The sequence below is a fragment of the Puma concolor genome, chromosome E4 (genome assembly GCF_028749965.1).
Source record: "Puma concolor isolate L17-30 chromosome E4, mPumCon1.1.hap2, whole genome shotgun sequence".
NCBI lineage: Eukaryota > Metazoa > Chordata > Mammalia > Carnivora > Felidae > Puma > Puma concolor.
This window is the reverse complement of record NC_141683.1, coordinates 5,361,761-5,388,623: the sequence shown is the minus strand read 5'-3', so window position 1 is coordinate 5,388,623 and position 26,863 is coordinate 5,361,761. Positions and strand designations below refer to the sequence as shown.

The window sequence follows — 26,863 nt, the reverse complement described above, 5'->3', positions numbered from 1 at the left end:
ATCATTCCTCTGGCTTCCTTCAGTTCTTTGTCAGTTCTTTGTTTCCTTTGGCCCTTTGAACATATTTAAGAGAACCTATTAAGTCCAATGTCTGTGCTTCTTCACAAGTAGTTTCTGTTACTTTCTTCCCCCCTCGCCCCTCCCCCTTATAAATAGGCCGTGCTTTCTTGTTCTTTTATATATTTTGATCTATTTAGTTTGCTAGTTTTTGCTTAGGATTTTTTGTTTCTGAGTGAAAGAGCCTTGCATTTTCTTCTCTTGTGATATCCTTGAAGATTTTGGTGTCAACCTGATAAATATGTTAACCTAATAAAACAAATTTGGAAATATTATCTCCCATCTCTAAAAGCATTTGTGTAAGATTGGAGTTCTTTCTTTTAAAATATTTCTTAGAGTTAACTAGGGATGCTAACTAGGTCTGGAGTTTACTTTGTGGGAAGGTTTTTCAGTATAGATTCAATGTACTTAATAAATTTTTCTACTTAATCTCAATTATAAAAAATTATTGATGGAAAGCAGTTTACAACTCTTAAGATCTTTTTTTAAAATATACATTTTAATTAATTAATTAATTAATTTGGAGAGAGACAGAGAGAGCACAAGAAGGGGAGGGGCAGAGAGAGATGGAGAGAGAAAATCCCAAGGAGACTGTGCTGTCAGCGTGGAGCTCAATGTGGGGCTCGAACTAATGCAACTGTTGAGATCATTACCTGAGCCAAAATCAAGAGTCAGTCGCTTAACTGACTGAGCTACCCAGGCACCCCTACAACTCTTAAGGTCTTAATATCTGTAGGAACTGTGGTGATAACTTAAAAAAACCCTGATGTTGCTTATTTGTACCTTTTCACATTTCTTTTGATCAATCTATCTATGCATTAACCATATTTTGATTTTTTTTATAAAATAAAAAAAGGCTGTTGATCCTCTGTTGTGTAATTATTTTCCACCTCCTCTTTCTCTGCATCCTTTCTCTTTTTTTGAACTTAATTTGTTGTTCCTTTTGTGGGTTCTTGAGATTGATGCTTAAATAATTGATTTTCAACCTTGATATTTTTATAATATATGTATTTATATGTATTTTTTTTTTTTTTCAACGTTCATTCATTTTTGGGACAGAGAGAGACAGAGCACGAACGGGGGAGGGGCAGAGAGAGAGGGAGACACAGAATCGGAAACAGGCTCCAGGCTCCGAGCCATCAGCCCAGAGCCTGACGCGGGGCTCGAACTCACGGACCGCGAGATCGTGACCTGGCTGAAGTCGGACGCTTAACCGACTGCGCCACCCAGGCGCCCCTATATGTATTTTTAAATATATGTATAATATATATAATTTCCCCTTTAATCATGGCTTTAGATGCATCTCATGAGGTTTTATTTATTCATTTTTTTGGTGCAAAATTACGGTTTTATTAAAGCACAGGGACGGGACCTGTGGGCAGAAAGAGCTGCCCCATGAATTTTGATATATAGTATTTTCACTATTAATTAGTTCATAATATTTCCTAATTTCTGTTGTGATTTCTTATCTCTCTCTTGAGTTCAGTCAAACAAATAGAAATTTTTTGTAAGGTATCTTTCCTTATGTTGATTTCTAGTTTTAAAATCGTTTTATGGCTCTACCTATGGTTCAAATTTTGTAAAAGTTTATGTACTCTCTCTCTCTCTCTCTTTTTTTTTTTTGTAGGATTTTATTTTATTTATTTATTTTTGTTTTATTTATTTATTTATTTTTATTTATTTTTGGGACAGAGAGAGACAGAGCATGAACGGGCGAGGGGCAGAGAGAGAGGGAGACACAGAATCGGAAACAGGCTCCAGGCTCCGAGCCATCAGCCCAGAGCCCGACGCGGGGCTCGAACTCACGGGCCGCGAGATCGTGACCTGGCTGAAGTCGGACGCTTTAACCGACTGCGCCACCCAGGCGCCCCTGTAGGATTTTATTTTTAAGTAATCTTTACACCCACCGTAGGGCTGGTGCTTACAACCCCAAGATCAAGAGTTGCATGCCTCACTGACTGAACCAGCTAGGCTCCCCAAAATGTTGATGTACTTTTGAAAATAATGTAAATTTTGACATTACTGGGTGAAGTATCCTAAATAGATTATTTAGGTCAAATTTGTTAATTAGTTTTGTTTTTCAAATCTATATCCTTACTGATTATTATTATTATTTTTGGCTGGCTTTTTCCATCTGTTACTGGGGGTATTATTGGTAGCTCCTGCTATGACTGTGGCTTTTTTCCATTTTTCCTTTTACTTCTGTAAATTTTAAGGCTGAAACAATTTTAAATTGTTCAAACAAACTTACTGTACATCTTCCTGGTGTATTGGACTTTGTGTTTTTATTAAGCATTCTTATTTGTCTTTTTTTTTTAATGACTTAATTATCTGTTTTAAAATTAAAAGAAAAATTTTTTTAAATGTTTATTCATCTTTGAGAGACAGAGAGAGAGACAGAGCATGAACAGGGAAGGGGCAGAGAGAGAGGGAGACACAGAATCTGAAACAGGCCCCAGGCTCTGAGCTGTCAGCACAGAGCCTGACACGGGGCTCAAACTCACAAACTGCGAGATCTTGACCTGAGCTGAAGTCGGACGCTCAACTGACTGAGCCACCCAGGTGCCCCTGTTTTTAAATTTTTTAATTAAAAATTTTTTATTATTAAAGTATAGTTGACATATGGGGCGCCTGGGTGGCTCAGTTGATTAAGCGTCCGACTTCGGCTCAAGGCATGATCTCGCAGTTTGTGAGTTCGAGCCCTGGTCAGGTTCTGTGCTGACAGCTCAGAGCCTGGAGCTTGCTTTGGATTCTGTGTCTTCTGGTCTCTCTACCCCTTTCCTGGTTGCACTCTGTCACTGTGTCTCAAAAATAAATAAACATTAAAGTATAGTTGACATGCAGTGTTATATTAGTTTTAGGTATACAACATAGTGATCCCTCTTGATCTTTAATAATGCATTTTCCCTTAAAGTTCAAAGTAGACTTTAAGTGTCAGAGTAGGCTAATCTTAATATAGCTATACCAACCTTCTTATGGTTAGTGTTTGTATGAAACATATTTTTCATTTTCTTAAAGTTTATTTATTTATTTTTTAATAATCTTTACACCCAGTGTGGGGCTCAAACTCATGACCCTGAGATCAAGAGTCGCATGCTTTTCTGACTGAGCCGGCCAGGCACCCCTGGAACATACTTCTCATTAAAAAAATTTTTTTTTAAGTTTATTTGTTTATTTTTGAGAAAGAGCAAGTGGGGGAGGGCAGAGAGAGAAGGAGAGAGAATCCCAAGGAGGCTCCACACTGTCAGCATGGAGACTGATGTGGGGCTCAAACCCATGAACCATGAGATCATGACCTGAGCAAAAACCAAGGGTTGGATGCCTAACTCTCCGTGCTACCCACGTGCCCCATGTATTTTTCAATTGTAAGAAATGTTGAAATGGTGGGGCGCCTGGGTGGCTCAGTCAGTTGAGCGTCTGACTTCGGCTCAGGTCATGATCTCACAGCTTGTGGGTTCGAGCCCCACGTGGAGCTCTGTGCTGACAGCTTGGAGCCTGGAGCCTGCTTCTGATTCTGTGTCTCCCTCTCTCTGCCCCAACCCACTCACATTCTATCTCTCTCAAAAATAAATAAACATTAAAAATTAAAAAAAAATGTTGAAATGGTGCTTGTAAGAAGCATGTAGTTGGGTTTATTTTTTAATACCGTCTGATCATCTTTGCCTTTTATCTGAGTATTAAGTCTGTTTATATTTAATGTAATTACTTAGTGTTTTGGATTTAAATCCACCATATTGCCGTTTACCTTCCCCGGTTCCACCTATTCTATACTCCTTTTTTTTAATTCTTTATTTTCTCCTTTTGGATTGATTACATTTATTTCTTCATTCTTTCTTCACACTATGCATTAACTTCATAATTACATATCATCTTACTGTTCATTTAGGTATCAGCCTACAGATTAGAGGATGCCTTATTGGCTTATCAAAGTTAATATAAAGTACTAGTTTTTTGTCACTTCTGGACAAGGCACTTTAATTTTCTTCGTCCTGTTTTCAAATTAAGTGTTATTATTGTTTGTATTTTAATGCTCTCAATATTTTAACTCCGCAAGACCTCATTATTATGTGTTTACACAGTCAGCATTCATTTATGTGTAACTATGTATTTATGGTTTCTGTTGCTCTTCATTTATTTATTCTTATCTTCGAGTTTCCATCTTGGGTCATTTTCTGTATCTGAAGGGTATCCTTTGGCATTTTCTTTAATACGGATCCACTTGTGACAATTTCTGTCAGTTTTTGTTTTTCTGAAAATGCCTTTATTTCATCTTCATCTTTGAAGTATTTTTTTTCACTGGTATAAAATTCTAGGTAGGTAGTTATGTTCTATCAGCACTTTGAAAATATCATTTCATTATCTTCTGGTTTTTATCTTTTATGTTTAAATGTCAGCGGTAAATTGTTTCTTTTGTGAACGCCATTTAGTTTTTTGCCCCTTTGGCTATTTTAAGATTTTTCTCTTTGCTTTTGGTTCGCATAATTTTTAAAAGTGTGCTTAGGGTTTTTTTGTTTTGTTTTAATATTGCTTGGGATTTGTAGCACATTTTTTTTTTAACAAGTTAAACATGGGGCTTCAACTCATGACTCTGAAACCAAGGCCTGAGCTGAGATCAAGCATCAGATGCTCAACCAACTGAGCCACCTAGGTGCTCCTGGTATTTGTAGTACATTCTATAAATCTGTCTTAGAGAATTTTTTTTTTGTGCTCTAGCTTATTATCAGTTTCCTCATTTTATTTATACTTATTTATTTTTATTATTTAGTTTTTTTATTATTGAACTACAGTGGATATACAATGTTATATTAGTTTTAGGTGTGCAAAGTAGTGATTTGACAATTCTATACATTACACAGTGCTGACCATAATAAGTATAGTTGCTGCTGGTCAAATGCAAGGTCACTACAATATTATTATTATTATTATTATTATTATTATTATTTAAATTTATTTATTTTGAGAGAGAGAGAGAGGGAGACAGTGAATGGGGGAGGGGCAGAGAGAGGGGGGGAGAGAGAGAGAATCCCAGGCAGGCTCTGCACTATCAGTGTGAAGCCTGATATGGGGCTCAAACTCACAAACAGTGAGATCATGACCTGAGCCGAAACCAAGAGTCGGATGCTCAATGGACCGAGCTACCCAGGCGCCCTGGTCACTACAATATTATTGACTATATTCTCTATGTTGTACTTTTCATCTCATCTTTCATCTCTCTGACTTACTTTATAAGTGGAAGTTTTATCTCTTAATGCTCTTGACCTATTTTTGTCCATCCTCCCATCTCCCCTCCTTCTGGCAGCCACCAGTTGTTCTCTATATTTATGAGTCTGCTTCTTACAAATCTGTTTTGTTGGCTGTCGGTTTTAGAAAATTCTCATCCATTATTTCTTTTGAATTTATCTCCCTCTCCTCTCCTGGCTCTCCAGTTACGCTTTGGTTAGATTTTTTTCACCGTATCTCAGACGTTTCTTACACTTTTTCTTGTATATTTCCATCCTTTTCTTTTTTTTTTTTAAGCTTATTTATTTTGAGAAAGAGAGAAAGTGCATGCGTGCAAGTAAGTGGCAGAGGGGCAGAGACAGAGGGAGAGAGAGAATCCCAAGAAGGCCCTGCCCAGCGTAGAGCCCCATGTGGGGCTCAATCTCACGACCGCAAGATCACAACCTGAGCTGACATCAGGAGTTGGATGCTTAACCCACTGAGCCACCCAGGCACCCTCATTTTTGAAATATATGTTTTTTATTAAGTAAACTCCACACCCGACATGGGGCTTGAACTCACGACCCTGAGATCAAGAGTCACGTGCTCTACTGACTGAGCCAGCCAGGTGCCCCACTTTTGTGTTTCTGTAATTCAATCTGAATATTTTGTTCTGCCTTATCTTCCAGTTTTCTGATTCTCTTTTCAGTGGCATAAATGGCTTTTATATCTTTCCAATGAGTTCAGTTCCAGTTTTTCAGTTATTTTATGTTTCATTTTTACAATTGTCCTTTGGTTCTTAAAAAAATCCATTTTCTCTGATAACTGTTGCTGCATAATGAACGACCCCAAAACTTAGTAGTTTAGAACAACAGCGAATGTGCTAGCTTGCAATTGTGGCTGGGCTCACTGGACTGTTCTTTTGGTTTCTGCTTGCGTCACTCATGCATATATGGTCAGCTGTCAGGTTGGCTACAGATGGCAGCAGATCTAGGGTGGCCTCAGTTGTGGTTGTTTCCCTTCGCTCTGTGTGATCTCTTATCTTCCAGCAGGCTATCTTAGACTTGTTAACACGTCAGCTAGACAAGGCTCCCAGAGAACAAGTAGAAATGGGCGATGCCTCTTCAGACATAGGCTTAGAATCGGCACAACCTCATTCTTGCTGCAATGTATTGCAAAGGCCAGCCCAGTTACAGGAGGTAGGGAAACGAACCCCATCTTTTGACGAGGGGAGGAGCCACAAAGTCACATTGCAAGAGGCATGGCCAGATTTGCATTCTATCACACTGGTTTTCTGCTGAAATTTTCAAACTTTAAATTTTAATTCCTTGAAACATTAAACATAATTACCTTAAAGTTTATGACCGATACTTCTGTTATCTAGATGCCCCTTGAGCCTGTTTCTATTGCCTGTATTTTCTTTTGGGTTTTGGACACGTTTCCTCTTCTTTTTTTTTCAACGTTTATTTTTATTTTTGGGACAGAGAGAGACAGAGCATGAACGGGGGAGGGGCAGAGAGAGAGGGAGACACAGAATCGGAAACAGGCTCCAGGCTCCAAGCCATCAGCCCAGAGCCCGACGCGGGGCTCGAACTCACGGAGCGCGAGATCGTGACCTGGCTGAAGTCGGACGCCTAACCGACTGCGCCACCCAGGCGCCCTGAACACGTTTCCTCTTCTTATGCTGGCTTGTTTTTTTATTTCATTTTGGACACTATGCATTAGAAATAACTTAATGCCCGTGTCGATGTTATTTTCCTCCAGGAATAACTTACATTTGCCTCTAGTAGACAGCCAGGTCAGAAATACTGGAAATTCTAGATCACTTTAATCCAGTTCAGAGTTGAGATCATTCAAAACTAGGCTTCAGTTCCTGTGAGATCTTGTCTACTTCTTGTTCACTGTTACTCTCAGAGTGTAGCTCTTCATGGTACTACCACCAAATCTGATGGATGTTAGGTATACCCACTTGTTAACACGAGGTCCCTGAACCCCATGTTCTTTTAGTTCCTTGAGTTTATTGCAAACCTCCAGGGATAGAAGTAAAAAATGCTGGTCTTACCTCTCTGAGTTTCCTTCTTCCAGATCTTGGCTCCATAATATTTCACTGTTTTGTTAGCTCCCTGATGCCTTTAGCAACATGCTTTTATATTTTGCTCGTTTTTTTTTTTTCTAGTTTTTCTTTGTGGGAGGGTTGGTTAGCATGTATTAATGTGGTCTTCCATTATTAGAATTAGAATTCTTTAGGGGCACCTAGGTGGCTCAGTCGGTTGAGCGTCTGACTTTGGCTCAGGTCATGATCTCACGGTTTGTGTGTTCGAGCCCCGTGTCAGGCTCTGAGCTGTCAGCACAGCATGTTGGAGCATGCTTCGAGTTCTGTGTCTCCCTCTCTCTCTCTTGCCTCTCACCCCCTCATGCTGTCTCTCTCTCAAAAATGAATAAACATTAAAAAATAAAAAAGAATTCTTTAGATGACTTTCTTAACTCTTCAGTGTATGCTGTGAAATAAAAGTATGTTCTGCTCTCAGATCACAAACCCTCTGGAGTCAGGAAGCATGTCTTAAACACAAAGAGGCCCCACCTCTTCAGGGCCCTGGTCACACTGGGGATTGTAACCATTGGGGATTGTTCTCAGGATCTCTGTGCAATATTTGATAGGTTGGCCTGTTCTCATACATAGGACCATAGGAGACAAAGGCACAATGTCTGTTTCAAGTTTGGCAATGGGCTGAGCCAGTTCAAATCATGAGACTATGCATAGGAATCCCGTGTGTTTTCTTTGTTTTTGTGTTTTTTTAAAGATTCTTTTTTTAAAAAAAGTAGTATCTACACCCAACACGGGGCTCAAACTTACAACCCTGAGATCACGAGTCGCATGTTCTACTGACCGAGCCAACCAGGTGCCCAGGAACCCTATGTGTTTTATTCTTAGGAGTGTCAAGATCAAAGAAACACAGTCTATCAACCAAATAGTAATTAAACTTTCTTTGATTATTTACTCCGGCTCCTGAGGAAATGCCAAGGTGAAGGTGTGGTTGGGAGTGAGGGCATTTATAATGCATGTAAGACATCTAAAAATCTCCTTCTCCCTCGCTTTCCCCTCAACGTCCTCTATGTTAACAGATTTGTTTGTATAACAATCCCCATCTCTTATTCTCTCTTCCAAATTCTTTCTGAGCCTCTCTGGCAGACCTTTTCATTTCCTGCATCCACGGGGCCATGCCACATAGCTCCCCTGCCAAAAATGGCCACTGAAACTTCTGTTTTTCTTCACTGACAGCACTAGGCTTTCCTAGGTCAGGCAACAGCAAGCAGCTCTGTCACACCCCTGTTAATTAGCATACATCTCGATCCCTGTGGAGGACAAGTGCTGGCATATACCAAGGCAGTGTGCTTTTATTTTTCTCTAATTCTCCTTTTTTTCTTAAAAAAATTTGTTTTAATGTTTATTTATTTTGGGGAGACAGAGAGACAGAGTAGGAGAGGGGCAGAGAGAGAGACACACACACAGAATCCGAAGCAGGCTCCAGGCTCCGAGCCGTCAGCACAGAGCCCGACGCGGGGCTTGAACCCAGGAAGCGCGGGATCACGACCCGGGCCGGAGTCGGACCCTCAACCAACTGAGCCACCCAGGCGCCCCTTTCTCTAATTATTCTTTAGGGATCAATCCCCATGGAGACTTTCTAGGGACTAGAAACTTGGCAAACATTAGTAAGTAATGACCACAGTTTGATGTGCTAAGTGCTACCAGAGAGGGTTATGAACCTCGCTCTGTGGGAGGACAGCGGAGCGAGCTATGGATTCAACTTGGAAGGCCAGGCTTCCTGGGTGTGGCCCTTCAGAATTTCCAGCAGTCACCGCTGGCCAGTAGTGGCTGCCTCAGCACCGCAGGGAGGGAGTCACGTCGGATATGGTGTTTGTAACATTGTGGTTAAGAGCCCATCCTGTAAAAGCAAATTGAGTGGATTTCAAGCTCATTGTTCTTACCGTGTAGCTTGGGCTAGTTACTTTTAAGTTCTTTCTAACTCAGTTTTTTTTTTTTTTTCACCTGTAAAATGGGGATAAAACTCTCATAAGGTCACTGTTAAAACATGTAGTTAAATATAGTTAAAACACATGAAGTATTTAAAATCTGCTGCCCACAATAGTAAGTCGAGAGAGTTTAGCTATTATTACTGGCCGGTGGGCTCCTTTAGACAAGTGGCACAGAGCCTGGGGAGAGGGGAGGCAGGAAAGGGAAGTACACTTCTAGGCTCTCTTAGCCTCTGGTCTCCTCATAGGTGTCCCCATCTTCTTGCCACAAGGGAAGTCCCATCCGATTGCCCACAATGTTCAGGGCTGATGCCCTTCCTACCTCCTCCAGCCTGAGTTCTCTTCTCTGGAATCCCTAGATTCTGCTAAGCGTGTGGTTGGACTCTCAGGAACATGTCTCCGGTTATGGCCTCCCAAGACACTGACAAAGAACATAGAATCTGTTCAATGGAAGAGGCCGGGGCCCTCACCTTCAGAATTTTCTGTGATACTGACATGGAAGTGTGGGTCTAATTATTGCAGCGATAAAAATTGGACTTTGAGTCATCTCAACAAAAGATTCGGTTTTATAACCCAGAACTTCAGTCTCACCATCCAGGCAGCTCAGCAGCAGGACAGCGGCTTCTACATCTTTGAGGCGACTGATGAGCGTGGGAAAGTTCAGAACTACATGTTCCAGGTTTCTGTGTTTGGTGAGTCCCTAGAACGGCGTGGCCTGCCCCTCGGACTCCTGTAGGACTTTTATTTCCAGTGCCTTTCTGATCAGAATCTCTGCTTCCAGATCACGTAGGGGAGCCCCACGTACTACAGGACTCGAAGGTCCTGGAGGGAGGGAGGTGCCAAGTGACTCTGTCCTGCTCGGTCCCCAGCGGTGATAACGTGAGCTATGATTGGTATAGAGGGAGCGTGCTGATCGAGAGAGCAAGGAATCACAGCACGCTGGAGGACCAGATCAACGCCAACAGCTCGCACATATATACCTGCAATGTCAGCAACTCGGTCAGCTGGACAAACCGCACCTTCATCCTGCACTGTCCGGGTGACTCCCAGCGTAAGTGGAGCACTTTGGGCTCTAACAGGGGCTGAAAGTGTTGGACCCCATAACCAGGCTCATGCCCGACATACCTGGGCATGAGATCCCTTGGCTGCCTTGCAGCATCTCCTTGGGGCAGTCCTGGTCTCTGGGCACACAGTTCCCATAAACCAGGCTTATCTTAGTCGGGATGAGTTTCATCCCCATCAAGCATCTCCCAGAAGATTCGAGTTTTTCCTTCATTTTAGGGAATGCTGGTCTGTTTGATGAGTCACAGCCCTGCTATGGCTGCTGATTATCCCTTCCTGGGAGAGACTGATGGGGAACCTATTTCCTCCTCCCAAGTGATAACTCCCCCAGGCCATGTAGTTCCCCAAGAGGTAACAGCAGTGTCCTGGGGCAGGGGAACATCAGGATGGCCACAGGGGTTCCTGGAAGAGTTCTTGGTTTATTGCTCATGCACATCCTAAGAGTTACCCTGAGTTAAGTTTGCACCGGTTTTTATCAGATAAAAATGTTCCATCAGCACGGGCGCAGCAGGTAAAAACCTACCTGCTGTCTCTGTCCTTAAAGAGCTTACAGCCCAGCAGGGGCCACAAAACTAGGCATTCCTGGGCAAAAAAGAAATGAGCAAGCCGAAGTGATTTGGAGTGACAGGGACACTGGCTTTTGGGTCATGTCAGCTGTGGTCTCATGATTCACTAGCTCCGTGATCTCAGGCAGTTTCCCCAACCTCTCTGAGCCTCAGTTTTTCTGCCGGGTAATGGGGGATGATAACAGGTACCTGGCGGGACTGACGGTAGGATTAGATGAGGTAATGCTTGTGAAGAGCACGTAATTCCTTTCCCTTCTCCCCTTGCGGGCGGGCTGATACAGCAGGCTGCATGTGCGACACTGACGTTAAATGTGGAAGTTCGAATGAGGAAGAGCAGCGGAGGCAGGAGGGGCAGGAAGGGGAAATGGGAGAATTTCGCGGCACGTAGTGGGGTGCAATACGTTCTGTTGAGTTAACAAAAGAATGGACAGATGTAACATACGCCGTGCACATATCAGATCGTGTGGTCAACCCCCTTATGTAGATGACATTATCTCCTTTTTAAAAAAGCGTTTGTTTATTTTTGAGAGAGGGAGAGAATGTCAGCGGGGGAGGGGCGGAGAGAGAGAGAGAGGGAGACACAGAATTCGAAGCAGCCTCCAGGCTCTGAGCTGTCAGCACAGAGCCCGATGGTGGGGCTCGAACCCACGAACCGTGAGATCACGACCTGAGCCGAAGTCAGACGCTTAACTGACTGAGCCACCCAGGCGCCCTGCCCCTCTCCTTTCTTTAAAAAAAAAAAAAAAAAAAAAGTTTATTTATTTATCTTGAGAAGGAAGCAAGAGCACAAGTGGGGGAGAGGCAGAGAGAGAGGAGAGAGGGAGAGAGAGGGAGAGGGAGAGGGAGAGAGAGAGAGAGAGAGGGAGAGGGAATCCCAAGCAGTGTTTGCACCGGAAGTAAGGAGCCCAACGTGGGGCGTGATCCCACGAACCGTGAGGTCATGACCTGAGCTGAAGTCGAGTCAGACGCTTAACTGACTGAGCCCCAGGTGCCCCAACATTGTCTCCTTTTGTAAGTGAGAAAATGGAGGCTCAGCGAAGTTAAGGGAGTTGCCCAAAGGCACGGAGCCAGGCCTGTGAGACAGTAGTATCCACGCTCTTAGCATCACTCGGGGGAGGTCACGCTCTTAGCATCACTCGGGGGAGGTCACCCCACTGCACAGAGAGCCAGCCTTGCTGACGAGCTCAGCGGGGCCTGAGAGAGGAGTGTGGGTCTCAGGCAAGTCCTGTGTCAGACGGGAAGGGAGGAGAGAGAAGGCTGAGTGCTCAGGCCTCACGCGTCCATGTCCCCAGAGGACAAGTCTCTGCACTTGTTGGTGATCATCGTGGTCCTTCTAATCACGCTGTTCCTGGGCGCCCTCACCGGCTTCTGTGTGTGGAGGAGGAAGATGAAGCAGTCACGTAAGTGGAGGGTCCCCAGGACGTGCTGTTGCCCGACCTGCCATCCCCCAACGCATCCGCCTGGGAGCACAGCACCTGCTTCTCTTGTAGAGTGTTGGGACGTGTGTGCGTGCACGTGCGTGTGTGTGTGTGTCTGGGGGGCCTTTCTCCCAGCTCACGCCTTCCAGGGTTCCTCGAGGTGTATACAGCCCAACGTGCAGATCTACCTGCCGGTGGCCGGCTTGCTGGGGTGCTGCCCGGGGCCTGATGGAGTAGGTGTGTCGGGTGGTTGCTGGTCCCGTGCTGGCCTTCTGGGGAGAGCACCCGTCTGCCTCCTTTCTAGAACCTTTCTCGAGGTCTTGGCCACCTGGGCTGGAGGTGGGACCATGCAATGCAGAAGCTTGGACAGGACGTCCTCGGGAGGTCTCTGCATCTCTGTCTCTGCTGCTTTTCTCTCACAGAGAACGGCACAGAGGAGTTTCTGACGGTTTATGAAGATGTCAACAACGTGCAAATCAAGAGGAATCAGGTACGGTACCCTAGGGCCCGGGGTGTCTCTTCACTAGCCTGGGAGATGCTTCTCGGGAGGATGGCCATCAGGAGCAGGGACACTAGTGTCTTTTCCAAGTGACCCGTGGCCTTTCCGTCCGTCTTCCCCACCAGCCTGCTAGCTCTGGCTGTGGAGGAAAAGCAGAAAACAAGAGAAAACCTGCTGAGAAGGACGGAGCCCGACAAATCCCCAGCAGACGGCGGAGCACTGCTCTTGCCTGGCCAAATGGTGCCCCGGCGTCCTCCTTTCTGCCCAGCCTCTCCAGCTGGGCTAAGCCCTGGGAAGAGTCCAGCTGTCTCGTATTTTGCGCCTGGCCGCAGAGTCTCGTGCCTTGCAAGTCCAAGTTTGCTTTTCTGGGTCCCTTGGCCGTCGCCCAGGCTGCGGAGGATGCCAGGCCGACCAGCCAAAGCGTAAGAGCGTTGTAGCTGGCCCCGTGGTCTGCGTTCACGGCATTTTGGGAAGAGGCCTGAGTCCGGCTGAGGTGCTGGAGAAGGGAGCTAGGTTAGCACGAAGCCGCGAAGCCGGCGTGGCCTCCTTGGGAACCTCTCCAGCCAGCCTCGGCAGGCAGGGGCCAACTCCGCCTGGTCCCCGGGGGGGGGGGGGTGCAGCAGAGAAGGGAACTGCAGAACGGTGCAGGGTGCCCCCCACCGCTCTGCCCCTGGACAGGGCAGGAAGTGGTGACAGACCTGGGGGAAAGGCAGTGCCTAACCGAACTGCCCAGTGGGCAGGGTGGGGGGGGGGGGTAGGAAGGCCCTCTTCCTATCCCCATTCCTGGAGCTCGGCCTGAGAGGGCAAGGCAGGAAGTCACAGGGGCTGGGCTCCTCTGCGTGAGGCCTTGTAGAACAGAGAAGCCACTTCCCTCAGGTCTGGGTTTGGGGGGAACCACGAATCGGGGCAGCTACCCCCGCCCCTGTTTCCTTGCTCAGCAGTGGAATAATGGGGTAAGAAACACAAAGGGTCTTTTTTCCCCCCATCACCACCATTTGCTGGGACAAATTCCTGAGGGCAAGTGTATCTTGACTGCAGTCACTGAAGCCCATGCTCATGACAAATTGCCTCTCCTTTCAGTTAGGTCTATGAAGGAGAACAGAGGAAATCTAGTTAAAACAATTTTTTTTAACGTTTTATTTACTTTTGACAGAGAGACAGAGATAGAGCGTGAGCAGGGGAGGGTCAGAGAGAGAGTGGGAGACCCAGAATCCGAAGCAGGTTCCAGGCTCCGAGCTGTCAGCACAGAGCCCGACACGGGGCTCGAACTCACAGACCCGCAAGATCATGACCTGAGCCGAACTCGGACACTCAACCAACAGAGCCACCCAGCCACCCCCAGAGGAAATCTATTTAGAGTATAAGAAACCCCTTGGGGGACTCAGGCTTGTTTCTCTGCTTCTGACTCAGGAGCGCCTCCCTCTGGGACCTCCTCCCTTGCTGGCTTTTCCCTCCTGGCTCCAGGGTTCTGTCTGCAGGCCTAAATCTCAAGTTCATGTGATCTTCCTCTGGGGCTCGCTTCTGACCTCTCTGCAGACACTTCCCTCAGGTCTGGGCAGAAAAGAAAAAGAGGAAGCTCCTGTTTCTTGCCAGATGCCCACAACTCTTTAGCCCTCCAAGACGGCTGCTGTTTTTTTGCTCTTAGCTTCTTCCTTGTCCAACGAGCCCTGCTGGCCTCCTCTCACTTCCTCATCAGAGCCCAGCTGGAAGTATGTAGTCAGGAGTGGGCAGCACAAAACACCTTCAGCCCCGTCTCCTGTGGGCAGGAAGAGAACAGGAAAGGCACGCGCCATTGGCCTTGTGTCCAGGACTTCATCCGGCTCCGTAGCTGCCCAGGCGCTGGCTGGAGGCCAAGGGCAGACTAGCTGCTAAGGCTGGATCTAGAGAGGGGGCTTTGAAACAGTGAAAACCTCTGAATGTGAAGGCCCTGACGTAAGGCTCAGAGCTCAACCCGTTATCAATGGTTATGTGGCAAATGCAAGTTTCTAAGTTACCAAAGTAAAGGAAGTGGCCGGAGACCCCTTGGACAGGGTCACTCGGTGGGATCCCTTCACACCTGGGTGGTTCCTTGCACGTGACACTTAATGACTCCAGTGTGAGTTGCTTTTTCTACTGTTTTTCCCCATCCTGGGGTGACTAATGACCACCTCCTTCCAGGAGACCGTCTTAAAAAAATTTTTTTTTGGTAATATTTGTTTAGTTTTGAGAGAGAGATAGGGGGGAGAGGCAGAGGGAGAGGGAGACCCAGAATCGGAAGCAGGCTCCAGGCTCCGAGCTGTCAGCACAGAGCCCGACGCAGGTCTTGAACCCATGAGCCGTGAGATCATGACCTGAGCCGAAGTCGGACACTTAACTGACTGAGCCACCCAGGGGCTCTTTTCTTTCTTTCTTTTTTTTAATGTTTACTTATTTTGAGAGAGAGACAGAGAGGGAGAGAGCAGGCGGGGGAGGGGCAGAAAGAGAGGGAGAGAGAGAATTCCCAGCAGGCTCTGTGTCATCAGTGTGGAGCCTGACGCTGGGCTCGATCTCACGAACTGTGAAATGATGACCCGAGCCAAAATCGGAAGTCAGATGCTCAATAGACAGAGCTACCCAGGCCCTTCCCCCACCCCCCTTTTACAATTTCTTGTGCAGGAGCAGAAGCCGAATCCCCCTGGAGAAGGGAGCACCATCTACTCCATGATCCAGTCCCAGGTACGGTTCTGTTTTCTCGAATCCATTCCATACCTGTCTATGGGGCTTCCTGATGCCTTTCGGAAGCTCGCACTCTTGAACGGCAAAATAAGAGCCTGGTGCTCCTAGAGTCTGCGTTAAGTTGGTGGAAAGATCCATGTGGTTCTGAAGTACCTTGGCAGAGCTGAACAGAGCGGGGAAGACCAGTGCAGGCATTCTTTCTCTCTCCATGCCTGGCAGCAGGTATGGCCCAGATAGTCAGCAGGAAGAGGGAGCTCGTCAGGGGACCCAGCTTCTGTTCTCCCTCCCTGCTACTGCCAATACTTGGGGCCCTTATAGTTTTTAAGAAGATCTCTGCTCTTTATTATATGTGTTTTCAGGAATGGATCTGGATTGTTCTCTTTTATTATGACTTCATGATAACATTTATTAAGTCCTTACTATGTCTATTTTCACTCCTTTAAAGTTTATTTTATTTAGTTTGAGAGAGAGACAGAGAGAGAGCCCAGGATGGGCAGAGGGAGGGAGAGAGAGAGAATCCCAAGCAGACTCTGCACTGTGAGGGCAGAGCCTTACATGGGGCTCGAACTCATGAACAGTGAGATCGTGACCTGAGCTCAAGAGTCAGACGTTTAACCGACTGAGCCACCCAGACGCCCCCACGTCTATTTTCTTAATGAATCTCACAAAGCAGCCTCACGAAGTAGGTCTCACACAACCTCCATTTCTCAGATGAGGAAACAGACACAGGTTAACTAACGTGCCCCAGGCCACAGACTTGGGTGGTGGCAAAGCTGAGCTAAAGGGCTTCTGAGCCTCCACTCCACCTGCCCCTCCCCACCTCTAACATGCTGGGATTACAGACATTCGCCCCTAAACTGGAGAAACATCCTCTAATTTCGACAACTAAAACGACATTACACCCTAGGCCAGGGTATCTCCTTCAAGGGTAACACTGCCTCTAGGTGGCAGTGATGAAAAGTCTCTGATAAAAATGGCTTAAAGATTTTTAAGTTTTCATTTTTAAAAATTAAAAAAAATTAAAAGCAACTCTTTTTTGTAAACAATGTTTCTTTAATTTTGAGAGGGAAAGAGGGAGAGAGAGCACGAGCAGGGGAGAGGCAGAGAGAGAGGGAGAGAGGAAACCCCAAGCAGGCTTCCCACTGTCAGCACGGAGCCCGATACGGGGCACAAACCCACAAACCGTGAGATCGTGACATGGGCCTAAATCAAGGGTCAGAGGTTTAACCGACTGAGCCACTCCAGAGCCGTTAATTTTTTATTTTTTAAAGAATTAAGTCCGGAAGGAGCAGCCTCTCCAATTTGGTGGCTAAGCTGCGGGGCAGAGAAAATCTTTGGGGGATGGTGACAGGCTTCAGAGAAAGATCAAGAGAGGAGGAAGAGAGAAAGTGAATGGGGTAGAGGGGAAGGGAGGACAATGAGGGAAGAGGGGAGCGGAGGAAGAAGGGAGGGGAGGAGGGAGAGAGGTGCTCAACCCTCATGGCCGCTTTGGAATTCCCAAGCTGGGCGTTTCCTCGTCCTGCTCCCCATAAGATAATGTGATTCCCTGGTAGTGGGTCCAAGTCAAAGCGCCTTCCAGAGAGATGTAAGATATCTGCCAGGTTTCTGGCTTTAGCCACATTGGATTCCCACGAAAGGAGTCTGAATATATGCAAGGAAGAGGTCATCCCAGACTGAGAGGTTGAGTGAGTGAGAAGGAGCCTCGTCTTCTGGAGTTCTTAGAAGGAAGACGGTTACCTGCCTCTGAGGACACCTGGTTCAGGTGCAGAAGAAGGAAGGCATGTTGCCAAAGGGAGGCACTTGAGGGGCTGAGGACAGCGCTGTGGAGAGTCTGGGGTTTAAATTCTGCTTCTCCTGCGAACATACTGTCTGACTTGGGCCATTTTCCCTTTAGGAACCTCATCTGCCGAATGGGGCAAATGGTGATCGTTCCTATCACAGGGGTGTATTATAAGGGTTGGGGGGCCCTACAGTACACAGTAAGTGCTGAACGGATAGCAGCTATGTTTACTGACACAGCAGGACCAGCATCCAGGCTGTCTGACCTCTTGGAGTCCAGGGCTCCTTTGAATAATATTTTCAGCTCTGTCCGGGCAGAACTGGGGGGAGGCGTGGAAGAGGTGACCTCCCTCCCTAGGATTGTCCTGGATCTATGCTTCTGAAATACTTTTACTTGTCTTCTCATTAGCCTTCTGCTTCCACATCACAAGAAGCAAACACCTTGTATGCATTGGTACAGCCTTCCCGGAAGGTGAGTCTTTTCCCGCAGGGGGTGCTGTGTATTTTGCGTGTGCACAGGCAGGTGCGCGTTTGCCGAGTGTGGTGTGTGTGCTTCCCTGTGAGATGTCTTCTGCTGTGTGTGTATCTGAGCAGCTCGGGTTCAAGGGCTCTACTTAAATGTTAATGGGCTAACTAGAAGTCTATTTGGAGAAAAAGAACAGGTCGGAGTCTAAGAGAACAGTGGATTAAAGGAGTGTCTCTAGGAGTTTCTGTGAGACAAGTACAATCAGAGACAGAAGGGCAGTGCTTTGTGCACAGGGACCATGGAGTCCTTAGCAGGTCAGCTGAGGCTATGGCGGAGAGAGACACCAGAGGGGTTACCAATGTGGGAGAATATAGCCCAGAGCCAGAGGAGTAGTCAGGACCTAGAGAGACGCAATGGTGATTTTCAGGGAACCAGAAAACGGTTCTGGCCAGTCATCTGCTGATGGAGGGCTCTAGGCTGAGGCAACCCGTCATGGTCCTCTCGAACCCTGCTCCAAGCTGAGCTCACAGGTCTTATGTGTACCCGGTGCCCATGGTCATCTTTTCACCTTGGGTGGGAGAGGGGTTGGAAGAATGGTATTTCCAAGGTTGGAGTCACAGTATGAAGACATAAACTTAACATGAGAGTATGGGAAGTTGGGAATGTGCCAAACTGCGGAAGTGTTGAGTACTTGCAGGTCAGGGTCAAATGGGGGGAGAGGTTTCAAACAGGTTTTCAGGCTTTTTTATTCACTCTCCTTCCAATAAGCCATTCAATCAACTTGGCTTCCACCTCAAGAGATATTTGTATTTAAGTTCTGTGCCGTAATACAAGGACATATGGATGGTCACAGGCACCAGGGTCACATGCTTGGTGTTGTTTGGGAGACTACATATTACTGAAAGTGCTTCTGAATTCCAGCATTTCCAGTGTTTCACCGTGGTCAGGGTCAGGGTAGGTGTTACGGTTAGTTCTCACGTGTGTTCTAGAACTGCTTACGCTGCGGGGGTGTGTCTATTACGTGTTGATGAGACGCATGGTCACAGGTGGTATTTGTATCAGGTCTGTCTGAAGACACATGTGTATGTGCTGGGAATGTGTATGCGTGCGGGCCTGAGGGGTATGTGGGTGTGGGAAGTGGGTTCAGAGGTCTGTTCTGGAGCCTCACGTCAGTTAGGAGTGGGACATTTCCCAACTTGAAGTTAAGTACTCTTTACTGTCTGAATTTCCAGTCTGAATCCAAGAAGAAGAACCACGGCCCTTCCCTCAATAATACTATCTATGAAGAGGTAAGATTCTGGAGCTCCTTCCGGAGGGGTCTAGTGCCCACAGGATGGCCTGGAAGTTGTACGTTTGTGAAAAAGTCATGCATAGGGTCTCAGAATCGTAGAGGTTTTAGGGATCCCCTAATCCAAATTTTCATTTTAGAGACAAAGAATCTGAAGTCGAAGGAAAGTGAGGGTCTAATTCAAGGTTGTATCATGTGTTGGTGTTGGACTCCCACTGGGGAGCTTGGGTTTTAAATTAGGGCTGTCCTCTGGCTAGTCCCCAGTTGTGGGCTGCACATTGGATGTCTCTCCTTTCCAAGGGTGTGTAAGGCAGGAGTGTGGAGAAGGGAGGATAAGTAAATCTAAACGATTTTCTAAAGTTAGCAAGTAATTGGGAACCATTCTAGGACACAGGTCATCTTAAGCTGCTGCTGGGGGCGGACACTGTAAAGTGACCATTGATCCTGGTAGTTGAATGGATTCCCATCAGGCCATTTAAGGACTGGAAAATAGAGACTCAACAGTTGAGGGTATATCGGAGGTGTATCCGGTGTATTGTAGCCCGACAGTGGTTTCAAGTCAGTTATCTCATTTAATCTTCACAGAATGCTATGGGGGTAGAGATAATTGTACTTCCCACTTCTACTCAGAGAAACGAAGGCATGGAGGGCACTCCCACCCACTAGACTCATGGTACACCAGAGCTTCCACCTGTGGTCCAAGAAAGATGTTGCCAGTGGTCGTGAGGGAGAAGGCGGATGGGTGTCTGCTGGGATTCCTGGCACTTCAGCTGTAGCCCCACATTAACGCCAACTGGACAGCCCCGGGGACAGCCCGGTGTTGTAGGGGACACTGAGTGGGCCAACGCAATCTAGGATGGGGTCATGAAGAACGGTGGTTAAAAAAACAAACACTAGGATTGGAGCCAGAGGAACTGAATTCAAGCCCCTCCATTACTTCATATTCGTTGTTGAGCCTGAGTTATTTGTGGTACCACTCCACGTTTCATCTTCTTAATCTGTAAAATGGGGGCAACAATTCATACCTCACAAGGGTGTTGTGAGGCTCTCCTGTGGGAGGGTCTGAAGTTCTTCTTCTCTCCCGCAGGTTGGAAAGAGACAGCTCAAAGCCCAGAACCCAGCTCGACTGAGCCGCAGGGAGCTGGAGAACTTTTCTGTGTATTCCTAGTTGCTGCCGCTGGTCTCCCTTCTCTCACATCCCAGTATCTGCTTTGGGACTCAGCCCAGTGGACGATACCACATGAGTCTACAGAATGGTGCCTGGTCTGGAGAGGATACGGGAGTTCGTTCAGGGTCTATATCTTGTTCTTAACATGATTTCTCTCAGCCAAGACTGTTAAATAATATCTCTCAACTTACAGACTGGACAAGACTGGGCGGAGAGGTTGGGTAGTTCACGAAAGACTGCAAAGCAGGTCCACGGGCGGGCGCACCACCAGTCTCTCAAATGCTATGCAAATGCAGAGTGTTGTATTATTAGCATCAAGATCCCTTCCCCTGGATTTCTAATGTGTTCCTCATCTCTCCTCTTCTTTAATCTGAGAAGACCACATTTCTAGACCCTCCCCTGCCCCAGGCCCCTCTTCCAAAGGGGAAGGAAAGATCATGGTGACTCAGGGGGAGAGAAACAGCTCCACCCCACGAGGATGAACTAAGTAGCTGTAAGCTGCCGGCAGGTTCTCCAAGGGACCGGACTTAGGCTGTCCTCAAAAACAGAGGAAAAACTCCCCCACCACATAGTAAACCTTTACCTCTGGCCGCTTGGTCACAAGGGAGAGGGCAGGAGTGAGAGCAGATGGTACAAAGTAAACCATCTCAGAGTGGAAAAATCACCGTGAGTCCATGCTGTCCCAGTAACTGGGCCGTGGGACCAGTTTTGTCTGCGGTATGATGTGTGATTATTAACCCGTTATTGATTAAAAACACATATTCAGAAATCTGTCTTAGCTTCTTCACAATTAGAGACCATATTCTGTTCAAGTTCTGAGTGCCGATGAGCGCTCTCCACGGCGCATGCTGGAGGGAGGGCTCAGCCAGCCGAGCAGCTGCGAGTTAGGCACTCTGCTGGGCTCCCAGAGTCCTCGGGCCAGACTCTTCCACCAAGCTGTGGGGCCCAGGCCTGAGACTGGCTGAGCCCAGGAGACGGGTGAGGGTGAACGGGAAGAGGTCCGACTCAGAGACCAGACGCCCTAAGGCAGCATGTGGAGCCTGGTTCTTCAATTACCCCGCTCTGTATTTAACATATGAATTTAACAGAAGACTATGCTGTTATTCGGAGGCAATCTAAATTTCTTTTCTGAATGCTTCCCCTCCATATTCTGTACTTTTCCTCTCTGTCATAGCCAAAGGGCAGTTGTGCCCATCACTAAACACATGTCTGTTTGATTCCTACGGAGAGGGGTCTGGACTCCTTGCAATCTATCAGGGTCTCCCAGCCTTGTTCACACTGGAGCAGACGATCCCGGGATTCCCAGATCCGGGGCCACTCAGTCTCGTGGGGGAGAGCCACACAGTACACACTTGCTCATGTCCTGCCTGGTCCCTGTCCCCTGGGGGCTGTGTGGCCGGTTGGCTGGCTTCCTCCTGGAGACAGATGTGGACAGACCTCATTTTGGAGGAGGTGTCAGGGCTAAACACCAGGAAAACATATGCAAAAGGAGTCTGGGGGTTCCGGGGCATGTACTGGGAGCTGAGTTGTAGTGTCAGGAGTCTGGAAGCAGAAGGAGCAGGAAATGATGGGTGTTGGAACAGTTCAGATGAACACCAAAGACATTCGCCATTGACTTGGCCTTTCATGCATCCTGAGTCGTGTAGATATTGAGTTGGCCCGATTTATCTAAGGAGCAGAAGAGACCCCAGGGGCCCAGGGCTTTTGGGGACGCTGTATTCTGGGGTGTAATAATGTACAACATCATCATATTATGTGTCTTCATTGGGCTTCTGAAATAATGCCTTACAAGGATAATTATCCATGCAACGACCAGCCAGCAAACAAGCAGTAATTAAGCTCCTGCTGTGTATGAAGCACTGCTTGGCCCCCGGGGGGGTACCCACTGTAGGACACAGAAGATTTACTGACTCCACGGCCACGTGCAGGAGAGTATGACAGCAGAATTCCAACGTTAAAGGACATAAATGGGCTTTGAGGTTCCTGGGTGGCTGTCAGTTAAGCATCCGACTTCAGCTCAGGTCACGATCTCATGGTTGGTGGGTTCGAGACCTGCGTTGGTCTCTGTGCTGACAGCTCAGAGCCTGGAGCCTGCTTCAGATTCTGCGTCTCCCTCTCTCTCTCTCTGCCCCTCCCCTGCTCGTGCTCGCTCGCTCTCTCTCAAAAATAAAGAAACTTAAATTTAAAAAAAAATGGGCTTCGAGGTGCATGTGACACAAACGTACACTATAGTATCATGACTATAAGTCAAGGGTAGAACAACTCATGGGGATAAGGCTGTGCTACAGTCTGGGGGAGAGGAGACATACTATGACTGTTCTACAGCCGGACCTGACAATAAGGAGGGAAGTTCCTTTGGGTAAATATGGGAAGTTTATGTGGAAGGGGCATTTTAAGCCCTTAAAAAAGATATCCAAAGAATGATACACACATATGATTAAAAAAAGAGGTACAGAAAAGCATACAGTGAAAACAACAACCTAGTTCACTCCCCAGAGGCAGCCACTGATAAGTTTTTTTGTTATTTTCTTTCAGAGCTTTTGCATAACTACATAAGCATACAGATCTACATTTCTTCGTTTTTATTTTTTTTTTAACATGTATTTATTTTTCAGAGAGGGAGAGAGAGAATCCCAAACAGACTGTGGTGCCAGAGTAGAGCCCGATGTGGGGCTCGAACCCACGAACCATGAGATCATGACCTGAGCCGTAATCAAGAGTCGACTGCTTAACCGACTGAGCCACCCCGGTGCCCCGATACACATTTCTTCTTTATCCAACTGGTAGCAAGTGATACGTACTGTGTTGGACCCTGTTCTTTCTGTTCTTAGAGCTCATTCCTTATTAGCACACACTGGTCTTCACTTTCTTTACAAAAGTGGCAGGGCTTGCTGTTGCCTGGATACGCCATTGGGCATTTAGCCAGATTCTTCCTAAATGGACATTTAGGCTATTTCTGTTTTCATTCAATTTTTTTAAGTTTATTTACTTTTTTATTAAAAAAAATTATTTTACATTATTATTTATTTTTGAGAGACAGAGAGAGACTGAGCACAAGTGGCGGGGGGGATGTGCAGAGAGAGCAGGAGACACAGAATCCCAAGCAGGCTCCAGGCTCTGAGCTGTCAGCACAGAGCCCGATGCAGGGCTTGAACCCACAAACTGTGAGATTGTGACCTGAGCCGAAGTTGGACGCTCAACCGACTGAGCCACCCAGGCGCCCCTTTTTTAAAGTTTATTTTTGACAGAGACAGAGCATGCATGGGGGAGGGGCTGAGAGAGTGGGAGACACAGAATCGGAAGCAGGCTCCAGGCTCCGAGCTGTCAGCACAGAGACTGACGTGGGGCTCGAAGTCACGAACAGCGAGACCTGAGCAAAGTCGGCCACTTAATCGACTGAGCCACGCAGGTGCCCCTCTGTCCTTCTATTTTATTTATTTATTTATTTTTTTAAATTTTTTTTTTTTCAACGTTTATTTATTTTGGGGACAGAGAGAGACAGAGCATGAATGGGGGAGGGGCAGAGAGAGAGGGAGACACAGAATCGGAAACAGGCTCCAGGCTCTGAGCCATCAGCCCAGAGCCCGATGCGGGCTCGAACTCACGGACCGCGAGATCGTGACCTGGCTGAAGTCGGACGCTTAACCGACTGAGCCACCCAGGTGCCCCTGTCCTTCTATTTTAAAAGATATGGCAGTGGACATAATTTTACACAGATCTTCGTGCCCATGAGTGAGAATATCTGTTGGATCCATTTTATCACCTGTTTAGAAGATGGTGTGAAGGTCCAGGGCCCTTTCGGCCACATGTGGCCAGCCTTGGCAAAGCTCTAAGGTGGTGCCTCTGAACTGAGGGGGGGAAACTGAGCCTGCGTGGAGATGGATGGAGCAGGGGCATCTTGAAAGCCAGGGACTCCAAGAAGGAGCCTGTTCTGATCTGTTCATGGGCTTGGGAAGTTACAAGGGTTTAGAAAGGAAGGGCGAGGGTCAAACCCAGGCACCTTTGAGATGCTGAAGGCAGTTCTGAAGTGCTCTGTCTGCAAGAGCATCAGGCCCTGCACAGTCCAGAACCCTCTCCGACCACAGGGAGAGAAGCAGCAGCTGCTTTTCCTTTCAGTCCAAATTTTCATAGGTAGGGGTTTCAGGAGACTCCAGATCATTCTGCTGTGGTGGTGGCACCACCTGTGAGCCAAAAGACACGCAAGAATATGGTTAGTAAAGCCTGGGAGGCCCTGGTTTCCTCGCCCCTGTGCCGGTGAGACAGGGAGGTGAGGCCAGGCTAAGATTGGTCCATGGTGTAGAAGTCGGATCATATGGACTGGCCCAGCAATGGAACAATCCATCAAGTTGACGGCAGGCATTTATGGGGACTCTCCTAATGGGAAGTTGGCTAGGCTCTCTGCGAGGGAGAGGACAGTTTAGCGCTGCAAGGTGAGGGGCCACAAAAATGACAATAAAAGGCCTCGCTCTCAAGAAGCCATGGTCTCATGAACTCAGCCTCTGCCCCAGCTGGAGAATGTAAAGACGTCAAGCTATTTCGGGTGGCAGAGATTATGGATCAAAGTCATGGCCCAGACCAGTAGGCCTTCGTGGTCCCAGGGTTCTGAGGACTCCTTTTTGGAGACTGTTCAGGGAGGGCTCTGAGGAACAGTTGAGATGTGAGCGGATGCGGGGAGCAGGGGAGGCGGGGAGGCGGGGGGCCGGCAATAGCTTGACGGTGGCTTAAACCTTCGAGATGTCGTGCCGGGACTTGGGTGAGAAAATAAGTTTGAGAATTTCCTGCCCAAGTGGGCGAGAGCCTTAGGGGACCCGGAATCAGGACGGGTCCTCAAAATTCTGAAGGCAAGGGATAAATCCTGTTAAGACCTTGGCTGGGGAAATGCATTGCTTTCCACTTAGGCTGTGGCTGCAGGGGTCTGGAGTCCCTGGGGTGGGACCCATGTACCACTGACCGGACACGTGGGGACTCCAGGCCATTCTGAAACTCAGAGCAGGGACTGACGTCCCTGACTTTAAGATTGACCAGTGTTGGCCCAAACACAGAGGGCCAGGTCAGAGAGAATCCAGCGAAAAGTACAGGTGTGGCCTCAAGGCCATAGGTGATGTCCCTTACTGGCTCAGCATAGGCCACGTTCCCACAAGACAGGACAGGAGGCCAATGGTGGTTGAACTGAGCTACACATCTGCACAAACTTTTACTGAGCAAATTCTGTCCAGTTTTTCAAGTTTATTTGAGAGAGAGAGAGAGTGTGTAAATGCGGGAACCCAAGTGGGGGAGGGGTAGAGAGAGAGAGAGAGAGGGAGGGAGAATCCCAAGCAGGTTCTGCACTATCAGCACAGAGCGCGATTTGGGGCTCAAACCCACGAACCACGAGATCATGACCAGAGCTGGAGTCGGATGTTTAACGGACTGAGCCACCCAGGCGCCCCTCTCTCCATCTTTTAAGGTCTAATTCAAATTAATTTTTTCGTGGAGCCTTTCCTGTCTACCTCAGTGCAGTGGTATCTTCCGCTTCCAATGTCTGGAAAACGCTTGGGAACTGCCCAACTAATGTAGAGTGTTTTCCTTGCCCCTGCAGGTGACTGAAGTGGCTCCACTCCTCCACCGAAAGCCAATAAGACAACAGGTCTTCAAGGTGTAGGATGGTGCCTTAAGCACATCTGAATCCCCAGAGCCCTGAGCCCAGTTCTGGGCAAACCAAAGGTGTTCAATAAATGTCTACTGATTGATTCATCAATCACAGGGTAGTAGCATAACTGAAAAGCTTTGAGGGTTCTTTTTTTTTAAAGTCTTGTTTTGGGGGTACCTGGGCAGCTCAGTTAGTGGGGCATCCGACTCCTGGTTTTGACTCAGGTCATGATCTCAGGGTCGTGAGATCGAGCCCCGTGTTGGGCTCCACGCTGAGCTTGGAGCCTGCTTGGGGTTCTCTCTTTCCCTCTCTCTGCTTCTCCCCTGCTTGCACGTTCTCTCTCTCTCAAAATAAATAAAATACTCATTTAAAAAATCTTGTTTGGACATGTTTAAACAAGGAGGAAAACAGGGAGGGAATTCTGGAGATTTGAAAGCAAAAGTATATATGAACCCAATGTTCTCAGGGAAGTGAAAGTGAAGCAGGCAGCTAGATTCAAGCCAAGGTTAATTGTTTAAGATTACTCAGGATTATTTTAAAGCTCCTTGTGGTTTTTAATACTTAAAGTCCAACTACTATCTGTATGACTTTAGGCAAATTTAACTTCTCCGGATCTCGGCTTCGGGATGACAGCACATTTATAGAGCTGTCCTAAGGATCACGCGAGAATATCAATGTTTTGTAAACTGTAAAATGTCGTGTTAAAGTGGGTTATTATTATTATTTAATGGTAAGTTCTACCATTAAGGGATCTTTTAACACCACAATAAAACCAATGTGTTGTAGTTAATGGCACATTCTCCAAAACATCTTGGCATTGGACTCTTGGCTAATTTCTAATTATTTGGGGAAATTGCCATTTTGGTGGATTGAGATGGGTTAGAAATAGATTTAGGAGGCATGTGGGTGGCTTAGTTGGTGAAGCATGCGACTTCAGTTCAGATCATGATCTCACGGTTCGTGAGTTCGAGCCCCACCTCGGGCTCTGTGCTGACAGCTTAGAGCC

At 47.1% G+C, this 26,863-nt stretch overlaps 2 protein-coding genes across 5 annotated transcripts in view; one reads left to right on the top strand and one right to left on the bottom strand.

Annotated features, from left to right (window-relative positions):
- The window catches only part of CD244 (CD244 molecule), a 32,032-nt gene extending 10,581 nt beyond the window's left edge, over positions 1–21,451 (top strand). Inside the window, exons 2-9 of one of the 2 annotated variants that reach the window (XM_086694488.1) lie at positions 9,648–9,980; positions 10,070–10,339; positions 12,209–12,316; positions 12,757–12,824; positions 15,468–15,527; positions 17,716–17,778; positions 19,005–19,061; positions 20,148–21,451. In XM_086694488.1, coding sequence (XP_086550614.1) covers positions 9,648–9,980; positions 10,070–10,339; positions 12,209–12,316; positions 12,757–12,824; positions 15,468–15,527; positions 17,716–17,778; positions 19,005–19,061; positions 20,148–20,228 — 1,040 coding nt within the window. In that variant the 3' untranslated portion in view covers positions 20,229–21,451. The remainder of the gene's footprint in view (positions 1–9,647; positions 9,981–10,069; positions 10,340–12,208; positions 12,317–12,756; positions 12,825–15,467; positions 15,528–17,715; positions 17,779–19,004; positions 19,062–20,147) is intronic. The other variant, XM_086694489.1, reaches the window with a different exon arrangement.
- Positions 21,452–23,227: 1,776 nt separating this feature from the next.
- LY9 (lymphocyte antigen 9) overlaps positions 23,228–26,863 on the bottom strand; it is a 28,530-nt gene continuing 24,894 nt past the window's right edge. For all 3 annotated transcript variants that reach the window (XM_086694409.1, XM_025915120.2, XM_086694414.1), the window contains one exon: positions 23,228–24,409. In XM_086694409.1, coding sequence (XP_086550535.1) covers positions 24,341–24,409 — 69 coding nt within the window. In that variant the 3' untranslated portion in view covers positions 23,228–24,340. The remainder of the gene's footprint in view (positions 24,410–26,863) is intronic.